This window comes from Natrix helvetica (genome assembly GCF_964273705.1).
Source record: "Natrix helvetica genome assembly, chromosome: Z".
In the NCBI taxonomy this organism is placed as follows: domain Eukaryota; kingdom Metazoa; phylum Chordata; class Lepidosauria; order Squamata; family Natricidae; genus Natrix; species Natrix helvetica.
In genome coordinates this window covers 15,679,376-15,692,163 of record NC_138554.1, presented here as the reverse complement: position 1 = coordinate 15,692,163, position 12,788 = coordinate 15,679,376, and the positions used below count along the sequence as shown (strand labels likewise).

General features: G+C 43.3%; 1 protein-coding gene across 3 annotated transcripts in view; it reads left to right on the top strand.

Annotated features, from left to right (window-relative positions):
• The window catches only part of ADCY4 (adenylate cyclase 4), a 109,118-nt gene extending 98,343 nt beyond the window's left edge, over positions 1-10,775 (top strand). For all 3 annotated transcript variants that reach the window (XM_081970028.1, XM_081970029.1, XM_081970030.1), the window contains 2 exons: positions 1,805-1,929; positions 6,666-10,775. In XM_081970028.1, coding sequence (XP_081826154.1) covers positions 1,805-1,929; positions 6,666-6,818 — 278 coding nt within the window. In that variant the 3' untranslated portion in view covers positions 6,819-10,775. The remainder of the gene's footprint in view (positions 1-1,804; positions 1,930-6,665) is intronic.
• Positions 10,776-12,788: the final 2,013 nt, after the last annotated feature.

Sequence of the window (12,788 nt, the reverse complement as noted above, 5' to 3'; positions counted from 1 at the left end):
AACTGCCTCAATGCTCATGCAACTCCCAGCTGTTTCTGCCACGGCGGCTCAATTGTTCCAGCTGGAACAAGGTTGGAGTGACAAAAGAGAAGCAGGGCTGCCTCAGTTATGGACACTCACTCACGTCCAAACAGGCCTAGAAAATAGCGACACACAAATCGCTTTCAGTTGAACACTGAGGCACAAATAGTTCTTTAAAATACATGGAGATCCAGTGAATTTAAAACAACAGCAAACTTTTATTGATTAACAAAATATGTTTACCACATTTTTCAGAGTGAAAGACACACCTTTCCCCCCAAAAAAGAGGGTGAAAATCTGGGTGCATCTTATACACTGTATACAGCTTTTTTGGACTCCCGAAAACCCGCCCCCTTCACAAAAATGGACATGCAGAGAGTTTGGGAGTCCTGCAAAGTATTCCTGGGGGGTGGGGAGGGCAAAAATGAGCAAAAAAAAACGGGCCATTTTTTGCTCGTTTCCCCCCTCCTAGACCCCAGGAGCACTCTACAAAGCCTATGCATGCCCCGGGTTTTGCACAAAAAAGATCATTTTTTTGCTCATTTTTGTCCCCCCCCCCAGCCTCCCAGGAGCACTTTACAAGCCTGCCAAAGCTTATGCATGCCCTGGTTTTTTTTTCCAAAAAACGGGTGAAAAATGGGGCAGTTTTTGTTTGTTTTTGTCCCCCCCCCCTCCCAGGAGCACTTTACAGGCCTCTCAAACTCTCTGCATGCCCTGTAATGAGGAGTGCAGAGGGTTTGGGAGGTCTGCAGAATTCAAACACTTTTTTTAAAGAAAGTACCTCTTCAAAACCTTGGTGAGTCTTATATTCCAGTGCGTCTTATAGTCTGAAAAATACGGTACTTTCTCTTACGCACGTTCTTTCATTCACACTTATCCAACGTCTACAACTAGGCTACCAGAGCATTAGCCAGAGGGACAGAAGCTGTCAAGCCTGGGTGTACACACCCACTTTAGGAAATGGAGCAATGAAGGAGATAGCGACACAAATGAGAAAAGTGAATTGATTGTGAAGAGCTTGTACGGACTTTTGATCTAACATGACTTATACGAGATACTCCCATATAACACCTCTCCTGCGCGAGCTGCACTGGCTTCCTGTGGTCTATCGGGTGCGTTTCAAGGTATTGATTACCATCTTCAAAGCGCTCCATGGCACAGGACCTAGCTACATGCGGGATCGCATCCTGCCCCATACATCCCTACGACCAATTCGCTCTCACAGAGAGGGACTTCTCCGGGTGCCATCCACTAAGCAGTGCCAAAGGGCGGCACCCAGGAGTAGGGCCTTCTCTGTGATGGGCCCAGCCCTCTGGAATGACCTCCCCCCGGATATTAGGATTACCACCGACCTCCGCTCCTTCCGTTCAAAACTCAAGACCCACCTTTTTCAACTAGCAGGCCTGGCTCAACCATAGTTCCATTTTACTCCTCCTGGCAATTTTTAAACTTGTAATTTCCATTGGGGTTTTAATTTTAACTTATTTTAATATTTCTATGTTATTATAATGATTGTATTGTGTTGTATACCTCCTCCGTACAATGTGTAATTTTATAATATGTGTTTTTATTTATTGTACACCGCCCCGAGTCCCTTTGTGGAGAGGGAGCGGCTAACAAATTTAATAAATAATAATAATAATAATAATAATAATAATAATAATAATAATAATAATAATAATAACAACAACAACAACAACAACAGCAATAACAATAACAATAATAATAATACCCTTGCTTGATTCAATAGACGGCCTCTGTTAAACTCTGGAAACTTTTGCAGGTATCAACCATGGACCTGTTGTGGCTGGCGTCATTGGAGCTCAGAAACCCCAATATGATATTTGGGGAAACACTGTGAATGTAGCCAGTCGAATGGAGAGCACAGGAGTTTTGGGGAAGATACAGGTAGATACAAAACCTTTCTGTGACGTCTCTTTTCTGCGTTTTGGGTCTTAGAACTCTATCTTTGCAACCATTCCACAGATTTAGATGAAATAAACCAATAGCAAATATAACAGGAGTTGGAAGTTACTGAAAGGAACATCTACTTAGGTTCTTCCTCCTAATAAGATAAAGGTAAAGGTTCCCCTCCACATGTGTGCTAGTCATTTTTGGCTCTAGGGGGGCAGTGTCCCTCTCCGTTTCAAAGCCAAACAGCCAGCGCTGTCCGAAGACGTCTCCATGGTCATGTGGCTGGCATGACTAAACGCTAAAGGTGCACAGAGTATTGTACCTTCCCATCAAAGGTGGTCCCTATTTTTCTACTCACATTTTTTTACATGCTTTCGAACTGCTAGGTTTGCAGAAGCTGGGACAAGTAACGGGAGCTCACTCCATTATGAAGTGGTAAGGATTCGAACCACTGAACTGCTGGCTTTCTGATCAACAAGCTCAGCATCTTAGACACTGAGCCACTGTGTCCCTTTTTCATCCTAATAGTAATATGGAAAGGTAGCGTCCTTTCCTTTGTTCCTGGAATTCATGGATCAAAGGAAGGGAGATGAAGATCTACATATGTTTATCCCCAAAAACATCTGGCTGAATTCTGCTGGAGACAGGCTGCCAAGCTATTGAAAATGCCTTCCTCTGTCAGTGAAATAGTGATAGGAAAATGATCTTGTTCTGCTTATCCTAAATTCACTATCTCTATTGCTTTGGTTAGTAAAATGTGATGGAAGTATTGTTTTTTTTAAATCATTCTATTGAGATATTTAATCATTAATTTATTTTTGTGGTTTTCCTGATACTCTCTGAACTTGCTTGCTTGCAGATGTTTCATTACGCAACTAGGCTTATTTCACTACCACACTCAAAGAGGATCAAATCAGTGGTGGGATTCATTTTTTTTTTACTACCAGTTCTATGGGCATGGCTTGGTGGGTGTGGTGTGGCTTGTTGGGCATGGCAGGGAAGGATACTGCAAAATCCCCATTCCCTCCCCACTCCAGGGAAAGGATACTGCAAAATCCCCATTCCCTCTCCACTCCAGGGAAAGGATACTGCAAAATCCCCATTCCCTCCCCACTCCAGGGAAAGGATACTGCAAAATCCCCATTCCCTCCCCACTCCAGGGAAAGGATACTGCAAAATCCCCATTCCCTCCCCACTCCAGGGAAAGGATACTGCAAAATCCCCATTCCCTCCCTACCCCTGGGGGAAGATACTACAAAATCCCCATTCCCTCCCCACTCCTGGGGGAAGATACTACAAAATCCCCATTCCCTCCCCACTCCAGGGAAAGGATACTGCAAAATCCTCATTTCCTCCCCACTCTTGGGGGAAGAATACTGCAAAATCCCCATTCTCTCTCCACTCCTGGGGGAAGGTTGTTGCAAAATCCCCATTCCTCCTCCCCCCCCCCCCACTAACCTGCATTTCAACTCCGTTCTCCTGTGCAGGGCAACAAAAGAAAACCCAGCAATCAGCGGGGAGGTGGGGAGGCAACAATAGACCGACCATCAGATGGAACTCAGAGGCTGGGAGGCAGTGAATAGATTGGAGGAGGGGCCAATCAGAGGTTATATTTTCTGGTTCTCTAAACTACTCAAAATTTCCGCTACCAGTTCTCCAGAACTGGCTGAATACCATCTCTGGATCAAATACTTCAGCGTTCAATACTAAATTCTTGATATACTGTTCTATGAAATATTATTATTTTTTGGATCCAAAAATGTTTCTAGTGGCTTCCCACAGAACATTATCCTAGATATGCACTTTTGTGGATTCCCCCCTCCCCCCCAAAAAAATATGTTTCCCCTAAAGTAAGCATTTTACTGTAGTGTTTTTGCTCTATGGCTATTTTTTGTATGCCATTTTCCCTCTTTCATTTTATTTATTTATGAATCTAATTTATATGGCTGCCCATTGCACAGGGTGGTGTACAATGCAGTTGTACCTTTGGTTCAAGGTTTTTGAGCTGAATGTCAATAGATTCCAGGAACATTCTGCATGTTCACATTGTGGCTGATTGCATCAAGGTCGACCATGCCACTAGAGTAGGAGAGAAAATAATCCATGCCTGACATGCTTATGAAGTGTCACCCACCCACCTGGAATCACACACCAAGGACTGGAGTAGCGTAGACTGTTCCTTGGCCTTGTTTGTGGCCTTCATTCATGTTGGCTGTAGCTCAGCAAATCAGAACTGCGTCAATTCCTTGCCAACATTTGACATTCTACACAATAACCCAAATCAGAGGTCTCCAAACTTGGCAACTACTGGATGAGGAATTCTGGGAGATGACGTCCACAATTCTTAAAGTTGCCAAATTGGGAGGGCACTGAGCTACACTTACTGCAGTCAGGAGGCATATGCGTATGGACTAACAGTTGTTTACTATCCACATGCTTGCAAGTGATAGAGTATATGCAAATGTGATACCACAAAATGGTCCACTTTTAGATTCAGCTAAGAAAAAAACATCATTAGGAAAGTACTCCCACCCCCCACCCCCGCAATTAAAAACAACCCCAGATACATCTTCTGCAGAATCAATCCATGCTTTGTTTCCTGTCTTCTGCAGGAAAGTTAAAAGAAGGACCTTGTCTGAAAAGCATTAGAATGATTATTAGTAATTGTACCATGTTTCCCCCAAAATAAGACAGGGTCTTGACCCCTGAAATAAGCACCTGGCATCAGGGAGGTCTTATTATTTTTGAGGTGCAGGAGGCGGCGAGCATGGTCACCTCACGGCTGCTGCTGTGTTGCAATATTTTGGGGAGGGCTTATTTTTGGGGAAGGGCTTATATTAGTGCATATGCTCAAAAGCCAGATTGGATTTATTATCCAGGGAGGTCTTATTTTCAGGGAAACAGGGTACCAGTCTATCTAGTACCTCCAAGTTCATTGCTTCCCCTTTGCCTTTTTCATTCAATTCTAATTTAAACCAATGACAATATATTTAATACCTTTCTCTTTCTCTCTCTCTTTGGTTGTCTTTGAAACCACAGTACAACCAAGTATAATCAAGAGGAGCAAAACCTCTAGAGATATATTAAGCCCCCGAGATGATTTTCCTTTTTCATTCTATCTTTAAACAATTGTGCTGCTGAAATTCAGCAGGGCGGGATCAGAAGGGTTATAGGCACTGCACAAAGAGGAAGCAACTATTCCATTTATGGCACTGAGGCTATAATTATTTACCTTGTCTCACCCCATCATAACAAATCAATTTAATTTCTACATTAGTTTTACTGGCTTCATCTGGTTGAAACCAATCCAGGGGTGGGATTCAAAAGTTTTTAGCAACCAGTTCTCTGCCCGGTTGCTGGGTGGGCTTGGCTATGGTGGGCTTGGCCTACTTGGCCTCCTGCACCCTGGTGGGGGGAGGGCTTTTCACTCTCCCCAGGCTCTAAAGGCTTCCTTGAGCCTTCAGGAGGGTGAAAACGGCCTCCCCATGGCTCCGTAGGCCCTCTGGAGGCTGTAAACTGGCCCGGTTCTGGACTTTTGGAACTTCCAGGCCCATTTTTCACCCTCCCAGAGCTTCTGCATGGGCCCTGCATTTACCAGGCATCCAAAATGGGCTGGGTGGAGACTTCTGGGAGATGCGTGGGCAGGGCCAGCCAGTCCTTGCAGCTACCGGTTCAGCAAACCAGATGTAGAATTAGCATCCAGTTCACTCGAACCGGTACGAAACAGCTGAATCCCACCCCTGAGCCAACCTGACTAAGAGAACAGCTATGTAGATACAGCAGCTTGCTGAGCCTGCTTTCATTTTTCTGTTGTGGCATTTTGCCTGAAAGTCTATGAAGATTCTCAATTATGCAGGTCATGAATGTCCTGGATGCTCCCCTCTCCCCCCCCCCCAAAAAAAAGGTAACGACTTTCTTTTTGTTGCTGTTGTTGTTTTCTCGAAAACATTTCCCTTCTCATCCAAGAAGCGAAAAGTTTTCAAAGAAAAGCAAAAAAGAAAAAAAAAGAAAATCCATTTGATTTTGAAGTCTTTGGGACTTTAGCTGAAACTTTTGACATGTTCTTGGGCCAAATAAAAGTATCTCCCCCCCCCATTAATAAAATGTTATACCATTCATTTGGAAAGGCACAGTAATAAATAATTTAAAATTGGCAAATGAGAGGACAAAAATAACTGTATAGCTATGTCTAAAAAGGTTAAATCATGGCAACTAGACCAAAGTTTATTAAACTGACTCATTTCGTTACTCATCCAAGTAACTTCTTCAGTCAAAATGAAAAATATTTAGTTAGGCAGAGCCAAAGAGTCATTGGAATGTACTAACTCGATGTGTGTCAAACTCGATTTCATTGAGGGCCGCACCAAGATTCTGTTTGACCTCAGGGGCTGGGGTGGGTGTGGCCAGGGTGGGTGTGGCCAGGGTGGGTGTGGCCAGGGTGGGTGTGGCCAGGGTGGGTGTGGCCAGCTCAACATCACTCATGTCGGGGTGCCTGTGGTGGCTCGAGTGTTCTGCCAGTGAAAACAGTCTCCATTTTTGGCTGCAACAGCCTCCTGCCACCCTATGCCAGCAAAAACGTAATTTCGGAAGGCCACGTGTTCCTGTATAACTCTTCCCGTACCAACTGCAGGGGTTTCTCCCCCAAACTTATTGCTAATGTAAATGAAGACTCAGTTGTCTAGCTGTGGCTATATCATACACCTTTACATTTTCCTTCTTTCTCCTCCTAGGTCACAGAAGAGACGGCTAAAGCTTTGGAGACATTAGGCTACACTTGCTCCCTTCGTGGAGTTATCAAGGTCAAGGGCAAAGGTGAACTAAGAACTTACTTTGTCTGCACAGAAACAGCCCGTTCTTGTTCCCAAGCACCAATGTTGAGCTAAATGTCATGAAATGAGACTTTTGAGGGTTGGAATTCTTGGTGAATTCCTCTGGGTAGTTGGGGGACAGCAGGTGTCCTATTTAAACAGACCTTTTTGTTTCTGTCGGAAGAGGCACCTACCATGAGAATTGGGAGAGACAGAGTCCAAGGAAGTCCCATTTTGTCTTCTGCGAGGAAACCTCCAGCTCCATCACCACAGCAAGCCAACGTTTGACTGTAATTGCAAGTGAGCAGATGTGAGCCATTAATAATATTGGATGATCCTCTTGAGAAAACAAGTTAGAACTTTCTCCTGATCCGACAAAAGAAAGCTGCAATTCTCCAGCCCACTTGGTGGCAAGGGGTCCTTCTTTGAGGACCTTCAGTGTTCTACATGTTTACTAATCTGCGGTGCTTGATGATGGCTTGTTCACAACCTTCTTTCAATCTGATCTGTACTGGTATTACCAATCCACAACCATCATGCTCAGAAGACCTTTAAACTCAACCCACTCTCAAACAAAATTGAGGATTGGCTTCATAGGGCCTTTGAAGATTGAGTGCATGACATGGGTGATGTTACAGCTGTGCAGATATGTCAACAGGCAGATCACATTTGTTCTGGCCGAGGCTTCCCAAGAGCATGAAGCAAACTCCTTGTCCCTCCAAAAAACCCTTTTATTAATTGACTGTGAATTCTTCTCATTCACATCCAGCAAAGTCTTTCGAGGGAGGATTTATAGTCACAAACCTTATCTGGCTTGGAGAGCTGCCAGGCTGATATCTGCAGAACTTGGCAGGGAGCCTCGGAGAATCACAAACCAATTAAGCGAACTAATGGTCTCCTACAACCTCCACTCCACTTTTGCTCCTCTTTTATTTTCTCTTGGGGGGGGCATTCATTGTCCACTTGTGGCCTGACTCCCAAGTCAACCCAAATTATTTAACTGTTCCCTTCATCTGGCAACTCTGCACATGCACACACTGGATATAGGCTCCTCACTGATGTTTGTCTGCCTCACTGATGTCTGACTCTGAAGGCAGCTGATAACTGGCATACGGCACTGACCCCATCTCTGCCTCCGACACAGAGCCCTCATCAGAGCCTTCCCCAGACTCCAGGACTGGCCTCTTGTATGTTCCTCTCCGAATCTGCTGCCAGCTCCGCTGGTGGGCCATAACAACATATAAGGATAATTTGAGAATGAGAGCAGTAGAGAAGGTATTATTCTACTTGCACAACTAGCGGTATTCTCTTCTTGCTTAGAGCTGGTTGGGTATTGACTCAGATATATCTGATGGAAGTAGATTGGCAACAGAAAATGCTACCGTTTCCTGCCTTTCTTTCTAGGTCAACTTCCTGCTTTGTGTCCCTGCAACAACTTCTTCTTTCTTTTGTGGTTTGTGTGTTTTGTAATGCTCACATATGTTTGCCAAGTTTAAAAGCAGGTTTGCATGGAGCTTAACAACTAAGGAGATCTCCTTGCTCCCTCCTCCCCCTCTTTTTCTTTTCCTTCCTTGTTTCAGAGTAAAAGAATAAAAGAGACCTTGGAGATCTTCTAATCCAAAGAAAACAGCTTAGGCAGGGAACCATTTAGGTTTCTTCTTAAAAACTTCCAGTGTTGGTGCACCCACAGCTTCGGGAGGCAAGCTGATTAATTGTTACAATCTTCAGAAAATCTCTTTTTGATTCGTTTCCATCCATTGCTTCTGGGACTGCCTTCAGGTGCTTTGGAGAATAGATTGACTCCTTCTTTGTGGCAGCCTCTAAAATGTTGGAACACTGATGTTTTCACCCCTCCCTCCCTCTTTCTCTTTTCTCAGCCACTTCATTCATTGAAATCAATGTAAAGTTTGGGGAGGGGGGAAATGGCAAATGTGTTTTAAACAATTGCAGCATAAACTTTACGCGCGCGCACACACACACACATAGTGAGCTTGGGATTTAATGTTTGCATTGTGGTTTTAAAGCAGCAATGGAAAATCCATGACCTTCCAGAGGCTAATCTACCACTTCCAGCATCCCTTAACTAACGGTAAAAGGAAAACCTGACAACCATTTAAATAGGAGCCAGCAGTGTGCAGCAGCTGCCAAAAAGGCCAACACAGTTCTAGACTGCATCAACAGAGGGATAGAATCAAGATCACGTGAAGTGTTAATACAACTTTATAATGCCTTGGTAAGGCCACACTTGGAATACTGCATTCAGTTCTGGTCACCACGATGTAAAAAAGATGTGGAGACTCTAGAAAGAGTGCAGAGAAGAGCAACAAAGATGATTAGAGGACTGGAGACTAAAACATGAAGAACGGTTGCAGGAACTGGGTGTATCTAGTTCAATTAAATAAGGACTAGGGGAGACCTGACACCAGTGGTCCAATATCTCAGGGGTTGCCACAAAGAAGAGGGAGTCAAACTATTCTCCAAGGCACCTGAGGGCAGAACAAGAAGCAATGGGTGGAAACTAATCAAGGAGAGAAGCAACTGAGAACTGAGGAGAAACTTCCTGACAGTTAGAACAATTAATCAGTGGAACAGCTTGCCTCCAGAAGTTGTGAATAATAATAATAATAATAAATATTTATTTCTTAGCCGCACCCTCTCCCGAAGGACTCGGGGCGGCGTACAATGAAACATATGAAATAAATATGGACAAAACAAACATATAACAGAGACATATACCGAGACATACACAAGGAGGAGGTCGGCTGATAAATAAAACAATTAAAATACAGTATTTAAAAACCCCTAGATAATTAAATATAATTAAAATACCCAGTAAAAACCCGTCAGGAGCAATATGGTTAGATCAAAGTTGAGCCAGGCCAGCTGCTTGGAATAGGTGGGTCTTAAGCTTAATACGAAAGGAGCGGAGGTCAGAGGTATTCCTAATATCCGGAGGGAGGTCATTCCACAGGGCTGGGCCCGCCACAGAGAAGGCTCTACTCCTAGGCGCCGCCCCCCGACATTGTCTAGTGGACGGCACCTGGAGGAGGCCCTCTCTGTGCGAGCGGATTGGTCGCAGGGATGTATGGGGCAGAGTACAATCCCGCAAGTAACTAGGTCCTGAGCCATGGAGCGCTTTAAAGATTATTATCAAAACCTTGAAACGCACCCGATAGACCACAGGAAGCCAGTGCAGCTCGCGCAGGAACGGTGTCACATGGGAGTACCTAGTACTCCCCATAATTACTCGCGCGGCTGCGTTCTGGACCAACTGTAGCCTCCGGGTGCATTACAAGGGAAGCCCCATGTAGAGAGCGTTACAGTAGTCCAAGCGAGACGTCACCAGCGCATGAGTGTGAATGCCCCAACACTGGAAGTCTTTAAGAAGATGTTGGATGACCATTTGTATGAAGTGGTGTAGGGTTTCCTGCCTAGGCAGGGGGTTGGACTAGAAGACCTCCAAGGTCCCTTCCAACTCTGCTAATGTATTGTATTAAAAATATTGTCAGGTAGTTGAAAAATGCAAGTAGAAAAAATAGGAACCACCTTTGGTGGGAAGGTAACAGCGTTCCATGTGCCTTTGGCATTTACTCATGCTGGCCAAATGACCACTGAGACATCTTCGGACAGTGCTGGCTCTTCGGCTTTGAAATGGAGATGAGCACCGCCCCCTAGAGTCAGGAATGACAAGCACATATGTGCAAGGGTAGCCTTGATCTTTACCTGCCCTGAATACAACAGAAGCAACTTCTCCCTGAAATCTCCTTAGCTGAGATTTCCAGTCATTTGCAATGAGTAAAAGCAAAAAAAAAAAAACTTGAAATCTATTGTAAGTTTTCCAGGAATTGTGTTATGCAGTGTCTTTTACTAATGTAAAAGGAGGCTTTGCCAGGAAAAAAAAAGTCTCTTTATTCCAGCTCTGTGAACCCCCCCCCCAACCCTAACTCTGTCTGTGTGTGCGCATGTCTTTCTTTCTCTGTGTCCTTTACAACCAAAGCTGGCATATTTAAATTCTTGCAAAAATAAACAGTGTTATCTATTTTATTTCTACCTCTTAAGTCGTCCAAGGATTTATTTGGTTGGTTTTGTGTTGCCTCTTTTCTGTCAACATTTACAGGATTTGCAGGCCTTTGTCCTAAGAACTGCAGTTCTTGGCTAGTTTTTTTTTTTAAAGCATTTGTTGTGGGGGAGTATAAAAGCTTTGTTTTTACCAGAAAAAGAAAAAAAAACCCTTAAATGCTGCCTTAAAGAGATACAGATGAGTTATACGAGGACCTGAAGGGGCGCCAAATGAAACACATTATTTATTTAGAAAATTTATATTGCTGCCTACTTGCTCACAGCGACTCTAGGCGGCTGACAAGCAATAAAAACACAGTATAGAAAATAAAAATAACAAAACAATAAGCCCAGATGGACAACACACAGTCAAATGAGCCATTTGATGGACTCCATCTCACTCGGGGTTCCCCACTTCTAGAGGTGGTATTCAGCCAGTTCAGACTGGTTCAGGTGAACCAGTAACGGAAATCACGTTTGGGCTTGCCCACGCACCCTGTCTCTATGCTGTCCTATTTAAGTATGTTTGTGAGGCATGGAAGATGCATATGCAAGCAAAATACATTCACGGAAGGCCAGGCACATGCATGGAACGGGTGGGTTCCTACGAGTACGGTATAGTTTGGCCGAATAGGTGGTAACTTCGGTGGACAGGTGACCACACTGGTTCTATTGGTGGTGTCATAGACACCACCATCTTGTTTTTGGCTTCTGCGCATGCGCAGAAGCAATTTTTCATTACTGCGCATGCACGCATTGCGTGCATCAAGACCGGGCATGCGCGGAGTGCATCCCTGAGCGAACCAGCGGTAAAAAAAATCCATAACCCACCTCTGGCACAGAAGGGGTGCATGTGCCCACAAACTGGTGATAACAAAATGTGAAACCTAGGTCCATTGGCAAAACCAAATCTGCAGGCCTTTACGAAAGAGGGTCAAAGTGGAAGCCAATCTAATTTCTTTCCTTACAAAGTTTTTATTTTTTTTCATTTTCATAACAAATAATCACATGTATACTATTACATAATCAACATCATATTATATTGTTAAATGTTTACATGAATTTATCTTACTATCAACTCCAAAAAACGATTATTGGCTCTTCTGCTCTCCATACACCATATTTGTAACTTATCCATCACTTTCTTCTCCCTCTCTTCTCCTCTTCCTCCCTACATCCTTTCTTCCCTCTGTCATCCTTCTCTTCTCTACTTCCCCTTCCTCTCTCCTTCTCCTCTCTCCCTTTTCCACTCCTTCTTTCTCTCCTCCTCTCCCCCCCCCGCCCTCTCTCCTATATCTTCTTCTCTTAACTCTCTCCTCTACTTCACACTCTTCATTTCATTTACTTGGTGTATTTCAGCCTCTGATCAAGAACCATTTTATGTTGATGGTATTTATAATTCCTTTTCAATATACATATTTAATTTTAACATATATCTTCCTCTTTTTTAAAAAGAAAAAAAGTATGCATATATAGTAATTGCATTCTTAAGCGCCCCCCCTCCCCTCGCCTATTTTTGGCTAAGATGTAGACCTGGTTATGATTCCCAGCCATTCTTATCATTATATTTATATAGTTATGTTCTTTACACACCCCAAATTTGTAATTCTGTCTTTATAATCTCAATAATTTTCTATTATAAGTATATTTCATGTTCCCTCTCCATTTTTCCATATCTTAACTTTGCTTATCCTTAATTGTCTTTAAATAACAATCTTTACTGTTCAATGTTCATTACAATTCCATTAATCTACTATATAGAATAACAAGCGGTACACATCTCACTTTGTTCATCATCTTAAGAGTTCTATATGGGTCCATATTTCATATATTTAACCTATACTTAATAGTCCTTTCATTGTCATATTCAATCAATTGGCAACTCAGTTTAATTATTATGTATAAAAGTGAAACATATATCTCTATTTTACATTCTCCATATAACAGTTTCATATTTGTCCATATTCCATATATTTTTACCTTTAT